Source organism: Mercenaria mercenaria, unplaced genomic scaffold (genome assembly GCF_021730395.1).
Source record: "Mercenaria mercenaria strain notata unplaced genomic scaffold, MADL_Memer_1 contig_3645, whole genome shotgun sequence".
Classification (NCBI taxonomy): domain Eukaryota; kingdom Metazoa; phylum Mollusca; class Bivalvia; order Venerida; family Veneridae; genus Mercenaria; species Mercenaria mercenaria.
The window spans coordinates 6,860-29,617 of NW_026461804.1; the positions used below are offsets into that span (position 1 = coordinate 6,860).

General features: G+C 33.5%; 1 protein-coding gene across 1 annotated transcript; it reads left to right on the top strand.

The window, feature by feature from the left end:
- Positions 1-1,037: 1,037 nt before the first annotated feature.
- LOC128553262 (receptor-type tyrosine-protein phosphatase eta-like) lies at positions 1,038-13,606 on the top strand (the record flags this gene model as incomplete). Its single annotated transcript, XM_053534388.1, has 8 exons — positions 1,038-1,352; positions 4,162-4,473; positions 5,402-5,677; positions 6,144-6,422; positions 6,843-7,097; positions 9,196-9,477; positions 11,961-12,190; positions 13,562-13,606. Coding segments are annotated over 8 exons (1,994 nt in total), but the record flags the coding sequence as incomplete, so codon positions are not given.
- Between the last annotated feature and the right edge of the window lie 9,152 nt (positions 13,607-22,758).

A 22,758-nucleotide genomic window follows, 5' to 3' on the forward strand; every position in this document is an offset into this window, starting at 1 on the left:
TCATCAGACTTATCTGACATTTTCAAAGATCACAGATTTAGTATGTGAACGCCGCATGTGTAAATCTCTAGGGTGTGGAGTGCGCGCGCCATTCCTCAGCACTAGTATGAATAATTTCTATTGTTAGAATGATGCTCTCTAGTGTGTGTGAGGTTTACAGTTGCCAGCAATATTTTGATTGTTCGTCATGTAAGGTTTAATATTACGCAAGTTATATTATTACGAGCATACATTTTAGATCTCTATCCAAAATTACTTTTTTATCTTTGAATATAATGTGACAGTGGATATTAAAATTAGTGAACACACTGCGATTAAGTCTGTTTAATTTCAGCTTTCAATCAGAAATGAAAATTGATATTATATTTTGTCTAATCGATAGTTTTATTTGAATATGAAGTCATATTTATAATTGAAAATTGATTCTAATTAAATTCACCGTTTTTCTGAAATTTGAAATAAAAGTAAGTGTTTTATCTATGTAACTTTTGAATTTGATTCAAAAATTGAATTTAGCGAATATATGGAGAATAATTCTGCTTACATTTGCCGTTTTTTTTTTTGTGAAATTCCAAATTAAAGTAAAGGTAATTTAAAATTATATGCGCTTAAACTTGTTTTTTCGTCCAGTGAAGCTTTTATTTTTTCGCAAAAACGTTTCTGGATATCGTATGCAGAAATATGCCACCATAGATTAGTTTTTAACTTAATACTGTATACATTTCGTTAATGACCTAAATCTGTGTGTTTCAGTTATGTTTAAGATGAACAAACTATTTTTATTCTTTTTCACATTATATTCTTTTGTCATCACAAAATCATCAGCTGCAAGGCGTGGCTTACTTGTAATAGTCTAATTATTTCTATCAGATCTTTTACCATTTATAAGTAAATTATTCAATAGCAATTATTTTATAGTCTTGCGAAATATTTCCACTTTCATGTAAATAACTCGTTAACTAATCTTATATTTTGCATTTTATCTGGATTTTATAGTAACTATCTTATTTGTAAAACAAGTTTTACATTATTTTTAGAATTGAACGTCAATCTTGCCGGGTTGAATTTCAAACTGAAGACCATAGGCACCAATGATATTATTCTTTGTTGGAGAATAAACCCAGACAATTTTGTAGGCAGCGATTACTTCTCATATGTTTTCGTTGATGTTTACTCACAATCTGATGATGAGTATGTGACGACGCTCAACGAGAGCCGCACTGCGAAAAAAGAAGAATATGATCTGTCAGTAAATAACCTTACTTCCGGGACAAACTACACCTTTATATATTATGTGAAATCGGAGAATGGCATTCCAAGCAAAGACAAAAAGCAATCATCTTCTTATACCCGTACGTAATTTTGCAAAGTCTGTGTATGCACTTTTTCCATTTATTTTGTATTTGAAAGAGCTCAAGTGTTTTCTATCAATATTTCTGAGACCTATTAGTGCTTAGGTACCTATTTCTTAAGCATTCATCAAAAATTGTTTTGTTTGTTTGTTTGTCTTGGGTTTAGTGCCTTTTTCAACAGTATTTCAGTTATGTAAAAGCGGACATTTAACTTAACCAGTGTTCATGGATTCTGTACCAGTACAACCCTGCACTCCGCACGTAACTGCAAACTTACCCAAATGAGTCAGAGGTGGAAGAAGAATAATTTCAGACACAATGTCTTTTATCAAATCGTCACGGCGATCATATGGCCCGCCCGAATATCAAACTCATGACCCTGCGTACTGTAAGTCGGCGCCCACAATATTGGGCTCAGCGAACGTTTACGAAATTTTGAATCTATTTTGATGTATGCTGAAATCAAAAAACGGAGCCTTGAAATGGAAACTTTTTTTGTGTTCATTATAACGTTGTCACTTTTAAACTAATTTCCAATAAGTTAAATTATGACTTGCATCAACAATTATTCTTGAAACAATATTTATTTAGTTTTACTTATACACATTTTCCAGAACACATACAAAAGACATAGATGAAACACTAAAACAGGCACAAGTGTTTAAATTAGATTGATTTACACAAAATTTAACAAGAGTGAACATTGCCATACCTTGTTGTGCATTTCGTCGGCATTTCACAGTCATTGTTGATTGTTAGCGGATGTATGACCCTTGATTCATTAAATTTTATGATAAGTTGGGTTTTTTTATAACTGGGAGGATCTTCAACACCTTACAAGAAGGACCAGTTATATGCCCCCTTTTGCATATTTGATATGTTTTCTGCATTTTCCTGTTCTGTGATTTTCAGTGGATTTGTAGCCCTTGCTTTCATGTGCTACATTACTCGAAAAATTGTCGAGTGCATCTCTTGCAAATGTGCATGCATAAGTCAGTTTTGCTGATAGGTCTTACACGTATGTTACACGTATTCAGCATACGTTGGATCGTGCACGGTATACCCGCATAATTATCGTTAGGTCAAAGTCATGAGATGGTTTTTAAAGATCATAACACCCTTCAGTTTCTTTTATAGATAATATTTTATCTGTTTGTTTCAAATATTTTTTTCCTCAACATTGCGGAGAACAAGGGAAAGGTTCCAGGCTTCAACATCATAGTCAGCCATGTGATGGGTAAACTCAGTCGTTCTTCAAAAAATAATTCAATGTAATCTGACGATCATTCATTTATTAGTCTCCTATTGGTTCGTATCTAGGCCATAACTTATTGATCTTAAAAGGAATTTTGATAAAAAAGGCACCAATTTGAGTTCCAAATAATGATACAATATGTAAAGTGCAACATACAGAACGCTAGCTCAAAGATCAAATGTTAACAGTGTTTCTTCCTGTCTGATCTGTAACTCAACCATCCATTAAGGAATGTTAATTATACTTTGCCTAAATATTCCCCATAACGAAAAAATGTGATATGAACAACTTTCAGACCCTGCCTTCAATTTCAAGCGCAAATACGGACGTCAGTAGCATGGTTTGTTTCCTATCCGGTTTCATGTCCGATTAAAAAAAAATGAGACTACGCGTCATACACAACACTAGACCAATACCATAAAGGCGGAGGAATTTGATATTACTTCCTAATTATTAGCCAAACTGTCGGGCGCAAAACTTATACCATTAGGTCAAGGGTCAAGGTCACATGTTGAGGTAAAAAGTCAATATGGACTTTTCCCAGCCAGTTCTGTAATAACCACAAATGTTTCTCGTAATGAGTTAATGTGCAATGCAAAATATCTGGACTCCGTGCTGAAAGGGAATGTTTACATTGGAGATTAAATATTTCATGTCACATTTTTTGTCCAGTTTGTAACTTTTTCGTTCAAGCATGTATTTCATCACATTTAGCTCATCTGAGCACGGAATGTTCGGGATGAGCAAATATGATCAATCACCGTCCGTCCATCGTCCGTACTTCGAACGATTTTCCCTATCAGTTGCTTTGGTGGAAGTTGGTGAAACTTAGCTTGGATGTTACGTTAGTGGTTTTCTTTCAAAATTGACAGAAATGTCTCTTGTTATATCTTTCTGTGCAGCGTATTTCTTCATCATAGCCCTCCTGCTTCTGTTATTTTAGCACAATCTTTTTTAAAAAGCAAATTTCAATAAATATTAGATACAATGAACACCTGTACATTTTTATACATGTAACTATACTTTAATAACATACTATGTAAATATGCTACCATATTTATACACATCACTGACAGATATCAAGTAATTGGGTTATGCTGTACAGTGTATTTCAGATGTTTAGTCATATTCTAGAAGAGAAGCAGTGGACTTTGTATTGCGTTTTCAAAGCATTATCAAGATAATAATAAAATCTGTAAAAAGATCCTTTGGAAGCAGAGAATGCAACCAGGAAGATCGGTTTGGTTGAGTCTGCTCATCCGAGGTAATGAAAAGTGCAACACCTCTTACACCCCCTAGCACCGGCTTAAGCGGAACTCTACATATACACATATGTTAAATGGACTCCATGATCCTAAAGGACAAGAAAATATTACAGCACTGAATCAAAGCCCTTCATTCATTTTTTCAGCCAGACAGGGATTCTTTTTAACATTATGTTGGTGCAAGAAACTCACCATTGGCTTTGAACGCTGTGATGTTTGTTTGATAAAGGCTTCTGCACAACAGAAAGAAATAGATTATTACTAATGCTTTGTGTCATTTTATTTCAAGGACCATTGCCACCTCCTCATGCTGCAAGTATCAGCAAAGTCACCCGGCATAGTTTCGCAATCAGATGGAAGGACGATCAGAGTTTAAGGTATTCTAGCTACAACATCGTTATTTCTCCTGTATTGGCATCTCTTAATGTTACATGTGATGACCTAGATTTAGAAAAAGGCAACTGTTCACTACAACGCAAGGCAAATGTAACAGCCTTGGTATTTGATGGACTCGCTCCAGGAAACCTGTATTCAGTCACGATCTACACATCAATTGCCGGTTTATACAGTGAATCTGGACTACACAATAGTACATATACAAGTAAGTATATATAAACATAAGAGACAAGTGTCCATTATAATAATTTTAACTGTTCATCGAAACCATTGCGCTTTCTAACGCTAAAAGTTAGGCTTAATTTTTTAGTACTTTTTATTTTTAAACAAACCTTTTGTGCACAGTTTTAGTACCTAACATTTTTCCAGAATTTCTGATACACAACTGCAGTTTATATTGTATGTCAATTGAATTTGCTTTCGATTTACAATATGCCAGTTTCTAGCAAGACACTGATTTTCCAGTATTTCAAACTATTTTCATGCAATAAGTACATTAAAGTCATGGAACGGCCTATGTGTTATTATTCCCTTCGTCATTTCATCAAAGATGCAGCAGAAGGTAGAAGTCTGCTTTGACTTTCCGTCGATAAATGTATTTCATTTTATACATGTATTCCACTCTTTTGAGAAATAAGAGTAAATATGAACAAGTCTGTCACAAACTAGTAAACTAGTAAGATTATAATACCATGTAACTAAGCAGCTATAAATTAACGACCAAAGAAAAAGAAGTGGTGCAAGTGACGCCGTTGATATATAATCTAGTTTAAGTTTTTACACTTTTGTTTTCTTTTAATACAGTCTTTGATATCTTTAGCATTTGTTTTTCTGAAAATTAGATTCTATTTTTCTATTCAAAAGTAAAGTAAAACGAGAATTTGTTTTTTTATGAATTTCAGTTTAACTTTAATGTTGAACCTTGATTGGAACGGAGACGTTAATCTTCTCTTTTAATTCATATGCTATATTATCGAAATATTAAATGATATTTGCTTACAATATTTGTATTAAAACATTGTATTAACAAATAAAAATGCTTCTTTTAATGTTCAAGGTATTTCACTTAAAAAATTACCATGTAGTACATGTATTGATTGATAAACAGTTACTCCAAATGTGTAACATTTCAGTACCACTGCTTCCAAATAAAGTTTTCATCCCGGAAGACAACATCAGCAACAGCAGTTTGTACGTACAATACGAAGATCCAGCATCAAATTTCACACACTGGAGTTTGACAATTTCTAATAAACATATACCTTACACCATGACCATGATGGTGCCTATGAATGTGTCTTCAGTTCACTTTCATTACTTACAGCCTGGAACAGAATACAGTATAACTGTGCAAACAAGCGTACCGGGCTTCTACAGCATAAACAAAACGACGTTAAAAACATTTACAAGTATGTTTTCAAGTTGTTTTACTTTTCAAATTTAAAAGCGGAGTTTTAAGATGATGTTTTGTCAAATCTGTTTAAATACATAAGGTTTATTAGTTTTGCCCCTCCAGCATGCCGATTTCCTGCAAATTATTCCGACAAATGATGTATTATAGTTAAATCAGTGAATGAAACAAATTGTACTTACTTATTGTTTTGGAAGTTCGTGTTTCATTTAGTTTTGCTTTATAATTTTCTTAACGCATAGCATCACATATAACTTTGCTTAATGGTCGTTTCGGTAACTTAAACCATTTATGACTGATAACCTATTGTTCGAAGATGCAGAAATACTTAGTCTAACAACTATTTTCATACAGGACCAAGTGACCTAACGTCACATATAACTGTGCTTAATGTTCGTTTCGGTAACTAACACCTGTTGTTTGAAAATGCAGAAATACTTCATCTAACAACTATTTTCATTCAGGACCAAGTGACCTTCAGTCTATCGATATACCAAAAGAGATGGTGCATGCATCTAATTTTACAGTCAACTATGGAGTTTGGGATGATATGTACAATTACATCCAATTTACAATTTGTAATGTTTCATGTATTACTGAGACTCAGACCAAGGGAATCTTGAAAAAGACAATTTACAGTCTTACAGCAGCTACATTTTACAAAATAGAAGCATTTGCTGTAAAAAATACAAGTCAAAATGTATTGAAGAGTAAAAACCCAGGGACAGGGGCTTCATTTTCAGGTTTGTTGTACAAATGCCTCTCCATTTGTATTTACTTTATAGTTTTAGTACAGTGTATTCTCTGTAAGCTATTTGAAAATAGAACGTAGTAGCAAGGAAAAAAAAGTATATAATTTCTACTATGAATATTATTATATAGAATAATACACATCTGAAATTATAGTTGTATAAAAATAACTGCTTTTAAAAAGAGCATTTGTCATTGAACATTTACTACTGATCTATTTGTTTATAAAACAATGTGACTTGAATGAAAAATAAATGGCCTTAAACATACAATGTACATCAAAACAACAGTTACTAAAAATAAGAAAGCACAAAATTAGTGACAGACAAAAGTATTAAATTTCATATTTATGAAAATGTTTTGTTTAACTGTTTACATCGTTTAGGCTTGCGAGAACTATGTTATAATTTCAGCTCCCGAAAGGCCCACTTCATTTAGAGACACGGTTGAATCTAAAAGTGTTACAATAGATCTTTCTGGAAACAGTCACTTACTATTCGACTATTACAAAATTCAATACAACAATAAAACTGAGAGATTATTGAATCGCACCGAAGGGAGAGCAGTATTATCAGAACTAACGCCTGGCACTGAATACACTTTTGAGGTTTACACAGTTCTAACTGGAATAATGAGTGACGGGTTTTCCACAATAACAACATTTACACGTGAGTATATCAAGTGCACTTTACACTGTATTTCGTTATTGCTCTTCGAATTGTTATGGTTTATGAAGAGGTAACGGCTGATTGTTTTGGACTCTTGACCGTGAAAGAAATTGGGAAAATCTAGTTTCTGTTTTTATGCTAAAATGTTGTACCCTGAATAATTTTACAATTATGATAAAATACGAAAATAGATACGACGTCAAGTGCCTGCTGGCTACTTTTAAGCAATTCTGTGGTGAACATGTACATTTCACTTTATTATAAACAACTATTGTCTAACACGGAATAAAACAACTAGGTATTCACTGCAGTAATCTAAAAATAAATTCAATAGATTTACAATTTGCCTGTATCAGCTTTATTACTTGTTTAAATTAGGACTTTTAGAAGAGAAAGTATGTTGTCTTACTTACTATATGCACTGAGAAAAGAATTTACCTCCAAACAAGGACTTTTTGCTACCTTATATGTTCAAATCCTAAATAAAATATATTTTCTTTTTTATGTCATTATGGTCTTATGGCGTAAAGAATAAACAGATATGACGCAAAATTTCATATTGCGTTTTTGTACACCCATCTCAATTTTGCAAAATTGTTAAAATGATTTTGATTTTTTATCCTGAATAATTTTCCTTGATTATCTCTGAAACTGATTAGTAGTGATGGGCAAATCGATTAGATTTGCCAACCGATTAATCGGTATTATTGGACAAGCCAACCGATTCGATTAATCGGATATAATCGGATAATCGGTTGCTCTAGTTGCGTATCAATAAGTTCACCTAACAGTGTATGCTTCATATCATTACTTTAAAAAATGAACCACACAGACACCAAATATTCTATTTCTTTTGTATCCCTTCATAAACACGAGTAAGTTAACAGCATGAAAGTGAAGTATTTGTAAAGATAGTTCAAAACAGGTACTCGTCTTAATTTTACAAGGGACTTTTCTCGTGACATTTTGTTATTAAACTAAACTTATTTATTAATCCTTAGTTAACGACTGGAATGATTATAATCCCACAAAAGCAAAATAAAAAATGAAAATGCCTTTGCTAATATGCTTGCGTGAGTCTTACGGCATGCAATGCATACTGCCATACTAATGTCAAGAGTTTAGGTTGTTGGTTTTCCCGATTTTAATTTTGTAAAAGTCATATATCTTCCAAAATCTGGGTGGTTGCAGATGACTTCAGTTTCTTTCGAGATTATGGAGGAAGCCATTTTACGTAGAGTAGTTTCCCTTGGCGTAACTGTCCCAAAGAACCGTAAATATCAGAAAGAAAAAGGTCAGAAACAACTAAATTATCCGTTTAAGGTGCCAAGTAATTAATCGGTCAGGGAAAAAGTGAAGTCGGCGATCGCGCTCATGAATACAACGCCGACGATTATTCGATTGTCGTCTATTGTCGGCCCATCATAACTGATCAGATATTATTTTGAAACTAAAACTGACATTAAGAATCATAATTAAAAAGCACACACCGAGTTCTAGAACTCTGACTTCTTTTGACAAAAATATTTTCCTTTACGCACTTGAAAAGTGTCTCCATCTCCGACCCGGTACCTCTGCAGCCGATAGAAATGTCATTTTGAAAATTTGACATAGGTTTTTAGGATTATGAGACAAGTTTTCATACACTTCAAGGTTAAATAATTATGAATCCTGTATTGACAAATTAATTCCTATTTTGTCTTTTGGAAAATGCCCCATCCTGAAAACGTTTCTTGAATATCTCGGAAACCCCTGCAGATATCATCTTAAATCATTCTTTAGGCACCTGAGATAAGATAAAATTTCAGTTTTCATTACTCTGACATCTTGTGAAAAACGAATTTCCATTTTTGCACTTTGAAAGTGAGCTTTAATAGCTCTGAGCCTTTCCAAGACGACGCCAAACTATCCTTTATTAAATCAAAAACATTCGGATTATATGATAAAAATAATTTAATATTAAAAAAAAACTAAAACAGTATCAACTTGAAGTGTTCAAACCGCTTCCCCACAAAATATCATCACTGCCTATATTACTTCTGGCATAGGTAACAGACATTGTGGAATAATCCGTAATACCGTATGTGTGACATTTCAGTACCACTACTTCCAAATAAAGTTTTCATCCCGGAAGACAACATCAGCAACAACAGTTTGAACGTACAATACGAAGATCCAGCATCAAATTTCACACAATGGGTTTTGCAAATATTTTATATATCAACTGAGGAACAAATAATAAACACCAAGATGGTACCTATGAATGTGTCTTCAGTTCAGTTTGATAACTTACAGCCTGGAACAGAATACAGTATCACTGTGTTAACAAGTGTACCGGGCTTCTATAGCAGCAACAAAACGACATTAAGAACATTTACAAGTATGTTTTTTAAGTTTTGATACTGTTCAAATTTTAGAGGCATTTTAACGGTTTGCTCATTCTATGGCTATAATCAAAATACCTTTAAAGACTACTTTAGATGAACAACTAAATGGACTGTCATCATTCTCGGTCCGTAGCATCATTGTAAGGTCCTCTTAAGTTATTTTTAATAGTTGGGTGGCGCTTGGTCCACTTAGGGGCTACCAGACCTAAAACTACAAACGCGTTTAAATGACTACTTCTCATGAACCACTTGATGAATCTTCATCAAACTTTAATAAGTCCTTCAACACATGTATTTAATTGGAGATACTTAACCATTTTTATGGGCTACAAGAGTTGAAGAAAAAGGTACTTTTTACTAAATTCCTCCCATAAAGTCATGGACGGGTCTTCATAAAACTTTGTCTGGAGAATCATCATAAGGTCCTTTTGTTATGTTTTATATCAAATCTATTAAAAATGAGACATTTTGGCCACTAGAGTTAAAACAGAAATAACTTTGTTTTTTCCAATGGATATGTGTTTTCGGTGCGTGTTAGCAAAATATTAATAAAAACAAATAATGGACAGCTTAAAGGATTTTCACTAAACCAAACCTAGTTAGAAGCAGAGTCAGAAAGTTAAGGTTTTCTTCAATTGAAGGACTTCTAAAGGTCAATTTAGGCCTCTAGTTAACTTTTCACATTTCTCATTTATAACTTTTATTTACACTTCCTGTATATATTCAATTTAGTTGCTGCATGTATATATCACAGTTTTTTATGTACGTATTTCATCCAGTGACATGAACTTACTTTCAACACTTATTATAAGATTTTAATTTTTCACGATAGGAATTTAGATCTGGAAGTAGGGTTATTATACTGCCAGTTCTTATTGTTCTACGAATGCTACATTCAACACAATTTGTACAGATAAAAAAGTGATCGACATGAAAATTAGTTGGCGCCTTATCGTAATTTTGTAAAGTAAAATATGTTCTGTTTCGGATTTTTATTTCTATTTTTCTTAATATTGATAACCTTTTATCACAAATTTTCTTCTCAGAAACATGTTTACAAATATCGTTGCTATATTCACTGGTATTTCTGAAGATACAGCTTCAGAATGAAGAAAATAGTTTCTATCCGAAATACACATCACTACAGGTCTTTTGAAAAATTTTACATGTATTTTCTTGCCTATAGCTTGACAAAGCTATGTGTTTGTATAAGTAATAGAATGATAAAATAATCTATATAAGCTATAAAAAGCAATATCACCTTTGCATGTCGTGTAGAAAGGCATTCTTAGTGTATTTCAAACATGCTACGAAGTATGCCTATCGGCCATATTTTATTGTGATCAAATGCATTCTGTTGGTTAAAATGGAGTTAGAGCAATTCTGGATAAAGTTATCTGGAGATAGAATACTCCATTACAAATTCTAATAATGATAAAATGATGTTAGTTTATGTTTATGTATTGTCCGTACGTATTGACCTGGCACTCATGAATATTCCGTATATTTCCGTAAATTAAGTTTCGGTGTCCAAACATAAATAGCGATATAACACAATATTACATATATCGTTTTTAATTGATATACTGTTGCATGTGCAGGTAGCTGTGCGGACAAAGCGTTTACCTGCCAATATCAGGATTGTTGGTTCGAACCCTACGTCTGACCATATCTATTTTTCCAAAAAATTTATATGCAGACTTCCTACTCATTTGATCAAACGTATCGTGATGTTTATGGTACATTTATTAAGAGTAATCATATAAATAAAATTATTTACACATTGTAAACAAGTGGAATAAAATTGTTTTAAATGTATCTTAGATAAAAAGAAAAATTACCTGTCACCAGCGTACCAGAAAATAAATATTACAAGAGAAAACAATTAAAATGCATGAAATATGACACATAAAATAATGTTAACGATAACATTATAATACAATAAATTGAGAAAAAAAGATCTATTCAGTAAGTGATTTCAAACCCGTGTTAATTATAATGTGCTAGGAAGTCCAACACCTTACCTGTACGTCACTGTGTCACCGATTATCTTTACATGTAATTTTATTGTTACTTTAGCGATGTAGATACTTTCAAGATACTAATTATGTGTAAATAAACGAAAACGCCGGGAATATTGGCGAAGATTAATGAGTGCTAGGTCAATACTTACGGACAATAACAATCTGTTATATGTATGTATATATCTGTCCAATTAAGAATACTAGTGAAGATAAAACCCAACAACAATGTAAACAGTCACATATATTATTATCCACCTGGAACTTTATATAAACTGACATCAGAGTTGAAAAGAACAACATTTCAAGTGAGAAATATCATCACAGGAATGTATGTACAGTAACAGACTAGAGTTAAATTTTATTATGAATGACTAATTAGATTTATGTCATTATATATGTAAGAGTTAGAACTACTAAAGGTCAATGTTTTTACAAGAATCATTTTATTTCAGGACCTGAACCGTTGGTTGATGCTGAGAGAAGTATAGCAAGTATTTCAGTAGATAATATACGTGTACTTTTGGCACCAAATAGTAGCAAACATTGTGATAAGTATTTGCTGCAAATATCACCTCGACCAGAAATCGGGAAGGATACTTTCGAAATATTTAGAAACGCTAGTGATCTTTCTCATACGTTCAAAAACCTTAATGCTAGCACGCAATACAACATTACAATAACGGTAATAGCAGGAAATTGGAGTGATGCAATGACACCACCTTTAATAACATATACTAGTAAGACTTTTTGTTGTTGTTTTTTCGTACTAGTACTTTACAGAGATAAAAAAGTAAGTTGTAATTTAATCATAGTATTCTCTTTTAAAACCAAATCAAAATAATGTCAATGAAATGTAAAAATGTGCAACCAAAACGGGATTCTAACCCTTTACCGCTCCGATAAACTACCGAGATGCTTTCACAAGATGTTTCTTTCTTGTTTTTGTTGCGTTTATGTCTGATGGCGACTCTACAGTTTTATATTTTGGAGGAAGGCCTTGGCTGCCCCTAAGGCAGCTTGATTTCTTCTACATGGAAAAATTCAACATCATAATAAAATTCTAAACTCACTGCGCTAAGGAAAGAAACGAGTTCATCAAGTCTGTGACCTTAACCAACAGGCCTCGAAGGCACTGACAAATTCTTACTAATTTGCGAGTTTTAATCGTGACTAGTTAAATTAATATGGTACGGTTACAAGGGTAGGGAAGATTTATATCTAAAATAAAACATACACGTTTGGGGGGAAAGGGGTGTAAACATCGACTGATTTTACATCACGGTATTTACACAAACAATGTCCTTTTCTCTGCCATACAGAAATGAATTTAATATGAAGAACTACATGAATTAACGAGGTTTTACAGCATCTGCGGTCTATGTTAGTATCGGCTCCTCGACAAATGGAAAATGCACATATGAAATAAAATTCAAGATATATTGGTATTTGGGCTGAGTAAAATGGAAGATGAAAACATTCTCTGTTTCATATTAAAGCGACTATTTTGAAACTGACTTATCCATCTTCGGAGATTTGGAGAGTATCACTTTTACTCAAACCTACACTACACACTCGAACGCCAATAGATAGTTATATACTACAATGCAGTCAATGGTAGCTCTGCCACTCTAACATGTATTTTGGCTTGTGTACGCGCAATAAACCTGACTGTTGAAACAGAATACTTATAGTACACCCACACAGTGAAACGTATGACAAATAAGGCGCCACTATAGTAGTGTTATTATTATTGCATGGGTAGAACCACCGACCTAAGTGCCTGCTCGTGAAAAAAATAATGCACAGATCTAGAGGGGCACCTGGGGTCTTCCTCCACCATTAAAGCTGGAAAGTCGCCATATGACTTTTAAATTGTCTGTGCAACGTTAAATCCAAAAAGAAAAATCAAGTAACAATATTGTGCTTTAGCCACAACAATAACAAATATTGTGAATTATATTATAATTGAATCAAGTTTTTGTTATAATTCACTTACCATGAGATTTAATATATTACGAAAAATTCTAATTTTTTATCTTTTTTTTTTTTCCAGAATCACACAGCCCAGTTTGCCCAGCCAGATACAAAGCTATATTAAATATCTTTTTGCGCGCAACGAGTAGAAAAAGTGGAATTCATATCCGTTAATAGTTTTGATATCATATTTGTTTTTCCTTTTTCTAGTAAAAATGTTCTATTGTTTATTCTTTGTCTTGAAATGGTGTACCGTGCGGGTGTGTGTTTGCGCACATTTCAAACCAAAAGAGTGAAAAATAAGTGCAGATATACATTCTTATATGTGTGCCTGTAAACTTGTAGGCACAGGCATATATGGACGTTCACGCAAAATATACGTATGCATGTGAATACACGTGATCTTGTAAAATTATCTACACATTTTTGTTCGGTACACTTGTTAATTCATATTTGTAGGCGTATATGTAAGTGAACATTCTCTTCGTATTTGCGGGTGCACGTAAAGGTGCACCTATAAATTTTCGTGCGAACCGGGCAATTATAAACGTACACGTGTAATTTTACAAATGCACGCGTACTAGCAAGTGCACGTTTATATTCCAATGCACATTTTTATATAACTAGAAATACATATTTGCGTGTGCTAATATAATTTGAATGAGTGAGTGACTGCGCATGCGTGGGTGGAGAAGTGAACTTTCTAATTGCAATTAATATAATCAAACAAATATCAAGTTTTCACTTGAACGCGTATAATCAATATTAAAACCTATAACGAGTATGCATTTTTCAGATTTTGCATTGGACATTTGTACCGATCATTCGGTTTCAAATACAAGTTTGGTCTGCATTGATACTGTAAGTGTTCCAAAGTTTCAACAGTTATTTTGTGAATGTATCATAGCACCATACCAACCTGGAAGCAGAGTTCGTATAGAAGTTTTAAAAGGACAGGGCGTACAGTTTAAAATAAACAATATTGTGTTTCCGGGAACCTCTAATGTTAGCATAACATCTCTACAGGATAAAACGAAGCTTTACTTTTTCACTAGTAAAAATTATACGATGAGACCCGGTGCACTAGTTATTGGTATGTAGTCGTTCTATATTGTATATTAACTAACTCAGAATGATCAAGACAATCAATTATTAAAAGACAAAAGTGATTTGAAAATTTATAAGATCACATAGTAAACAGTATTGTTATCATAAGTGAGTGAGCAGTAATTCAGTTCTTTTTACAATACTGTAGCATTCTCCAAATAGTATATAATTACAGCGTCCATACACATATATGGCAACATCATTTGTTCCGGTATTAGCAACTTCAAAATGATATTGTAGGCAGAATTCTAACTTGAATAAATGAAACTGAAAATTGGAAATGACTTCTTGACAGTTCAAAATGAGAACGTTTGTCAACCATCATTGTATGCATTTTTACTATAGCATCGTTTTGATCAATGCTAAGTGTTCCAGTGTCTACACAAGCCAGACATATACTCATGCATAAAACTATATTATAAAGTTTGTTTTCATGTTTCAGCTTTTTTAATGGGAGATTATGGGAAGTTGTTATAATAATTATGGTTTGAGAAAAGAAAGAAAAGTTCTTCTAAAGACTTTGGGTTTCGTTGTTTACTGGTATTGCCATTTCTGTCCTTGGTGGGCCTTAATTATGAACTGAATAATCATAGTCATTTTATTCATGGGGGCTATTTTTCGTGGTTTCGCCGTCGATTACAGTGTGTGTTCTACAGTCGTATATTGCTCCCTGCAAGAACTTCATAATAAAGAACTGAATCGTTAATGTTATACATAATTCATCAAGCACATACTTCATGATAAAAACGTTCAAATGTAATTTACATACAAGCGTAGCTACTGCGGGCGTGAACTGCTCCCTTTAACTAAACAGATTTAGAACAATCTGACCAAAGGGACAAAGCGATAAGTTTCAAATGCAGACTGTTTAGCTTTAGGTAGAATTACTCTCTTTGAACAGACAGCTCGTCCTTCAACCTGTCCGATGTAGAGCATCGATACACAAAGTAAAACCCGATAAAATGTAGCTTTTTGCTTATTCCAGTAGGCGACGTAATAATGATAATTTATTTCTAAACTATCTGTTATCTGATCCACACATTAGTAATATTCCGCAAGTATCGCCCTTCATGCAATCGTTTTTTTTTTTGACCTTTTTGTGTCTGCTTTTCTTGTCTTTATCTGAAAATATGAAATGTCAAACAAATAGAATTCTCACACTTTGCTGTCCATCATTTCACTAAGACGGATGTATTTTTATTCCGCAAAGGTGAATTCATACATTAATGTACACTGTTTTGCATGATTTATGTTTTCTACTCTGTTAAAAAGTAACTATATTTCAGAACTGTACACCAAACGATTTAATATAACATGTATGCATCCTACCACACGTGTTACTGACACAACCGCGTCAATAACTTCAAGAGCAATAACAACAGAAGCCTACTCAAAAGGCAACGTAACTACTCTTGGACAAAATGGGTCAAATGGACTTTATTCAGCGACGGATGCTACAGGTACACCTAAAATAAAGCTGTAACGAGCAGATATATTGCAGACATGCATTCATGTATGTAATAATTATTTGAAAATTGTGTATAAAATATTGATGTTGGCATGTTAAGATCTGCCAAAGAGAAGAAACATGTATGTAGAATAAGAACGATAATACAAATGTTGCCCTTCAATGAGATCGATGTGGATTTATCGTCCTGATAAAGGCGATATTGACCGAGGTTGATATCGTTTTAATCAGGTGGATAAATCCTCATATCGACCGAACTTAAAAGGCAACAATTTGTTTCATAATCATTAAATCCAGCCTACTCATAAGTGTAAATATCAAATACAAATATTGGGGCTTTCGTGGCCGAGTGGTTAATATCGCTGACTTATAATCACTTGCCCTTCATCGATGTGGGTTCGAGCTCCACTCGGGACGTTGAATTCTTCATTTGATGAAGCCTTTCAGCTGGCTTACGGAAATAATACACAGAGGTTCAACTGGGGTCTTCCTGTACCCTCAAAGCTGGAAACTCGCCATATGTACTAAATTGTGTCGGTGCGACGTTTATACGTAAAACTGTGATGACGTCACAGCTGGCGGTCGATAGATGTTTTTTCTCCGCCTTCGAGTCAGTATGACTTTTTTTTATCATTTTACATGTGACGATATCTTGACCAATGGAAAGGACTATAAATTTATATTAAATTATAAAGGTTATTTTAAATAATAATTTATAGCCGAATGTATCTCTTGACTGGACAATTTGAGTATTTTGATATCTTCCTCTGTCATCCAACAACAACAATAAACAAGAGCCCCATAAAACTGAGCAATATACGCCCAGAGTTCTAGACTAGATTAGAGAGGGAGGAAGTAAAATTTAAACACATTTTTTGGGTTTTATTATGTGTCGGAGAGGATGGATGTTATTTGATAGTTAGTGGATATTTAGGCATCTTGTCTGGCGGTGGTGAAAGAATACTAAAACAAAAGAAAAGAAAATTGATTTTTTTGCGGGGAAGACGATCAAGATGTTGGTATGGGGAGTAAAATGAACTCAACTTAGGACTAGGTAGCTACCAAACTTATGTGTTCAGAACAAAGTCTTATCACCACCTTCCTTTGCGAAGAGTTTGAAGACAATATCTTGAGTAGTTATTTCGTTATGCGCTGGACACAAAATATCATGGACATATTTGACTTTGCTGTAACCTTAACCTTCGACTTTACCACCTAGTTAATCCGTCCGAATTCTAGCGCAAAGAGTAATGTTGGTTTTAGCTCACCTGAGCGCGAAGTGCTCAAATTTAAACTTTTGTGGTCAGTGATTGTCGTCGTCCGTCGCACGTCGTCCGTCAACAACTCCTAGCCTAAACAAACAGTCCAATTCTGATGAAACATCACAGTAATGTTCCTTGCACGATCCTCATGAAAATTAGTCAATTGCAAGGAAAGTAAACAATATAAAAAGTATGTTAAACATTTCTCTTTGTGTTTTCCATTTGCCATTTTTTATCGGACAGCTAGCTAAGTCCTTGTTAGTACTCTTGCAAGTAACTGTAACCAAGTGGAAATGCTATGCTCACAAAGATGTGCAATGAAATCTATGCGACGTAGCTGTATTCTGTCGGTCTGCGTATACCTACTTTAATCGATTTCCAGCGTAATTTTTTTTCTACACTATGCATTCCATGAAAATCTTCAGTCTGTAGTAAGAATAAGTACAATCGAATATAAATATCAGAATTTGATACTTTTGGGCACCTTCTACTTTAAGTTCGAATAAGGAACTGGAATTATATGACTAGATCGTAGTCTAACTGGATTGTTTCCTTACATGAAAGAATCCTGTACCTACAGCCAGCTTTACGTCCCTACGGGGAGACAGCCAATAATACATTTTTTAATCATGTTATAACTGAAAAAAGTAAACTTATGTACCAGAAGTACCGGAAATTTATTAACATAATCAGGTAACAATCTTGTCCTTTAGCCACAACAATTACAAACTTTGTAAATTATTTTATGATAGAGTCATTTAAGAGTTTTGAGTTTTCACGTACCATGAGATTTAATATATCAAGAAAATATCTGGTATTTTATCCTTTTTTTCCAGAATCACACAACCGAATTTGCCCAGACAGAAACCAAGGTAAATTCAATCTCTTTTTGCGCGCAAGGAGTAGAAAAAAGTAGAAGTTATATTCGTTCATAGTTTTGACATCATACTTTTTGTTCTAGTGGTTATCCTTTACCTTTATACGGTGTACCGTGTGGTTTTGTACGCGCAGGTTTCAACACAAAAGAATAAAAATTAAGTGTACATGTACATTCTTGTATATGTTCATGTAAACGTTTAGGCCCAAGCATATTTGTACGTGCACGCAAAAATATACGAGTGCATGTAATTACTCACGCTCTTGCAAAATTATAAACGAACGTAAATATATTTGTTCGGTACACTTGTAAATTTATACTTGTATGTGTATATGTAAGTGGACATCATCTTCGTATTTGCGGGTGCACTTATGGAAAGTATACGTGCACCTATATCTTATAATGCACGCGCACTAACAAGTGAACGTATATATTATTGTGCACAACCTTATATAAATAGGCATAAATGTTTGCGTGTGCTCGTATAAAGTGTGTGTGTGTGTGTGTGTGTGTGTGTGTGCGTGTGTGCGCGCGCGTGTGAGTGATGGGTGTGTATGCAATGCAACCAACTTACTTCTTAGAACTGAAATTGCAATAAATAAATTCAAACATAATATCAAGTTTTCACTTGAGCGCGTATAATATATATAAAAACATGTAACGAGTATGCATTTTTCAGATTTTACAGTGAATATTTGTACCGATCATTCAATTTCAAAGACAAGTTTGGTCTGCATTGATACAGTGAGTGTTCCAAAGTTTCAGCAGGTATTTTGTGAATGTATCATAGCACATTTCAAACTTGGAAGTAGAGTTCGTATAGAAATGGTAAATGGAAAGGGCGTGCAGTTTAAGATAAACGACATTGTGCTTTCGGGAGCCTCTACTGTTGGCATAACATCTCTACAGGATGAAACGAAGCTTTACTTTTCCACTGATGAAAATTATATGATGACAGCCTGTGCACTAGTTACAGGTATGTAGTCTTTTAATAATATATAAAACAAAAAGGATCAGGACAAAAAACTGGTTAAAGATAAAAGTGATTTGAAAATTCAACGAATTACCTAGTTAATAGTATTTGCATTATAATAAGTTAGTGAGCAGTAAGGAGATTTATATTTTTGCAATAATGTAGCCATCTCTTTCATAATAGCATACTCATACTCGTACGTAACAAATTCATATTTATCGGTATTGGCAGTTTCAAAATGATATTGTAAGCAAAATTCTAAAATAAATAAAAACTGAATTCTAAAGTTTTATTTTCATGTTTCAGTTTTTTTTTCAGTGAACGATTATAGGAAGTTGTTGAGGGAAAAATAGTTCTCCTAAAGTCTTTGTTTACTGGTATTTCTGTTTCCATCATTGGCTGACCAAAATAATGAACTACATAATAAAGGTCATTTTATTCATCGGGGACTTTTTATAGAAACGTTGAAATGTATTTTACATACAAACATACACCCTTTACCTATACAAGTTTAGAATGGTCCGACCAAACGACAGAATAGGAAAATTTAAATGCAGCCTATTCAGCTTGCGTAGAATAACTCATCTTGAAACACACAGTTCTAATGATAATTAAGTTCTAAATAATCTGTTTTTATCTACACATTAGTGATATACCTGAGTATTTTTGAAACAAATTAAATTTCAGACAAAAAGGATTATCAAACTTTGCTGTCCAACATTTCTCAAAGACAGATATATTGTCTCTGCAAAAGTGAATTGATGCCCTGCCATGTTATGTCAATGAAATTAATTTCAGGAGAAAAGAATCTAAAATTCATTGTTTCACATGATTTATAATTTCTATTCTGTACAAAAGTAACTGTATTTCAGACCTAAACAGCGAACCATTTAATATAACATGTATGCATCCTGCCACTCGTTCAGCTGATACAACAGCATCAATAGCTTCAAGAGCGATAACAACAGAAGCTTACTCAAAAGGCAACATAACTACGCTTGTACAAAGTAGATCAAATGAACTCGATTCAGCGACCAATATTGCAGGTATACCAACAAGCAAAACTGTAACGAGAAGATATATTTCAAACACACATACATATATGTAATGATTATTTAAAATTTTTGCTTGAATAGACTGATGTTGGAATGTGAAATTCTGACAAAGAGAGAAAGTGTACAAAAAAGACCAAACACAGATTTTTATAATTTATTGCCACCAACCTATATGCCTATATGCAAACGTTAGGTAAATACGTTGAATGGTTACTGAGTTAAGCTTCAGACATGAACTATAACGGACAGACGCAACGCTATCACACAGTATGTATATTATTTTTGTCTTCTTTCTTTGTTGGAGGGGGTGTTTTTGTGCTTGTTTGTGTGTGTGTGGGTGTGTGTGTGTGGGGGGGGGGGGGGGGGGGGGGGTTGTAAACGCTGCCAACTGGGTAATTTCGTATGAATACACACCAACGTACTGGGGATACGCCTCGAACCGGGAAATTCCCCGGTTCATTTTAACAATACCACATTATTCCTGACCTTCAAATGAGTCATACCTCGAAATTTGAGCTGATTCTGAGCGATAGAAATTTATTCCCCAGTACGCCGGTTCTGGTCATACACATATCTCACACACAATCAGAATTTTACAACGGTGTGTATCTTTCGCTATTTACTGCAGTTCCCCCAGTTTACCTGTATACAACTCGTAGTACATACACACAAAGGTTTAAGTTATTTTCACTAATTTAACATAATGCTTTCGTCATTATAAGGTTATGAGTGAAAAGATTATGTTGATTAGTTCACCAATTACCAATTAAATATCTTTTTACGTTCAAAAGACAGTATTATATATTTATGTTACCGCATATCTTTTCCGGCTTATTGTGTTATGCGCTTTTATTTCTAAATTAATGACTTGAATTGACAATACTCATGTTAAACTGAGAATATTATAATACACAGAAACACTACTCAAAATATACATTCTATATATAATCATCGCATTTAACAAACTTTCAACTTCAGACGCGGTGCTGAAATATACTAATTCCTTTTAATTACCGTGCTGCATTTGAAAAAATAAATGTAGTATTACCTCCAATGATGTTCATATATTCAGCTCATAATGCAATTGCCTATGTAAATTCAACAGTAATTAATACAGCAAAGCCAGAGAATTTTAATACAGTTTCGTTATTTGTTAAAAAAAAAGAACAACAACATTTGAATATTAACTTATTGATATTATTTACTACACAGCAAAGAAATGCATATGAGGATCTGACTCCTGTACGTTTAAAATACTGATTAAGAACACGTGGAAATAATACCTATATCATACAGTAGCTAACTCATGCAATTATCTTAACACAGGATTTTCATGCTATTGTCGCGCTGATTTTGTTCAGCAATCGCAATGTGTTGAAATCTATGATGCAAAAATGTCCCAAAAGTAAAAAAAAGATATTAATACCTCTCAAAAACCTGCGCTGCATTTGAAACAGCATTTGTTATGTCATTACCTCCTACGATGTTTATACATGTATAAGCAGCTGTCAACTTGTTACGCAATTATCTACGTATGTTGATGAGTAGTGAATACTACAAAGCCGAAATAGTTTAATACAGTTTTATTTTATTAAGTATTTGTCAAATTTAGAGACCACATTAATCATAACATTAGTACATCATCTGATTGATTTTATCTACTACACATCAAAGAAAATGACACAAGGATCTGACTCCAATACATTCTTAAAACTGTTTAAACACTTGGAAATTATAAAGCCTAGATCATAGCTAACTTGTGCATTTACCTTGACACGGGAATTTCATGCTATTTTTGCGCGATTTTTGTTTAGCGATCGGCAAGTCTAGAAATTCATGATTGAAAAATGTTTCAACAAAGCATAGGCCATAAAGTGTGTTGTACATGTCCGAAATAATTGTAGTTTACGACGGTTCAAAGAAAATGATAATGCTGCGGCTGCACGGGTTTAGGATCATTTGGCAAAAAATATAGAAACCGTGAGACATCAATTAAACACATGGGAATCACAGCAAAACAATTCTCATGCCAAAAAAAAAAATAATAATAAATAAACAAAATAAAATTTGATGTTCACATAACGAACAGATATATCCTACAGAAAAATTGTCCCCAGATTCTACAACCTGAAGCACACTATTTTAAAACTTATATCATGATTTTGCTATATCTTAATAAGCGTCTTACCTTTATAAACCTTTATAAACTGTCGCTTTTAGCATTATAAAAGTTATGAAGTTGTTACACAAAAACCATTGACGTGTAAAGTTTGAAAGCTCAAAGTCTCAGTGCGTTACTGACATACCAAGGGTAATTTTTACATCGCATGTGCTTATTAACCAAAATGAGTTTTTTTCTGTCACTGACATTCCTATCATTCTACAATAAGTATGAGTATGACATACAATTATATCTCCGCATGATATTTTCTTCAACTTCAGGTCCGTAGAAGTTCAATTTGATCAAAACAACGTTTTAAGAAATTTTGTTTGTTGGACGGGGTGGGAACGACATCAATCACCTGCTTATCAGT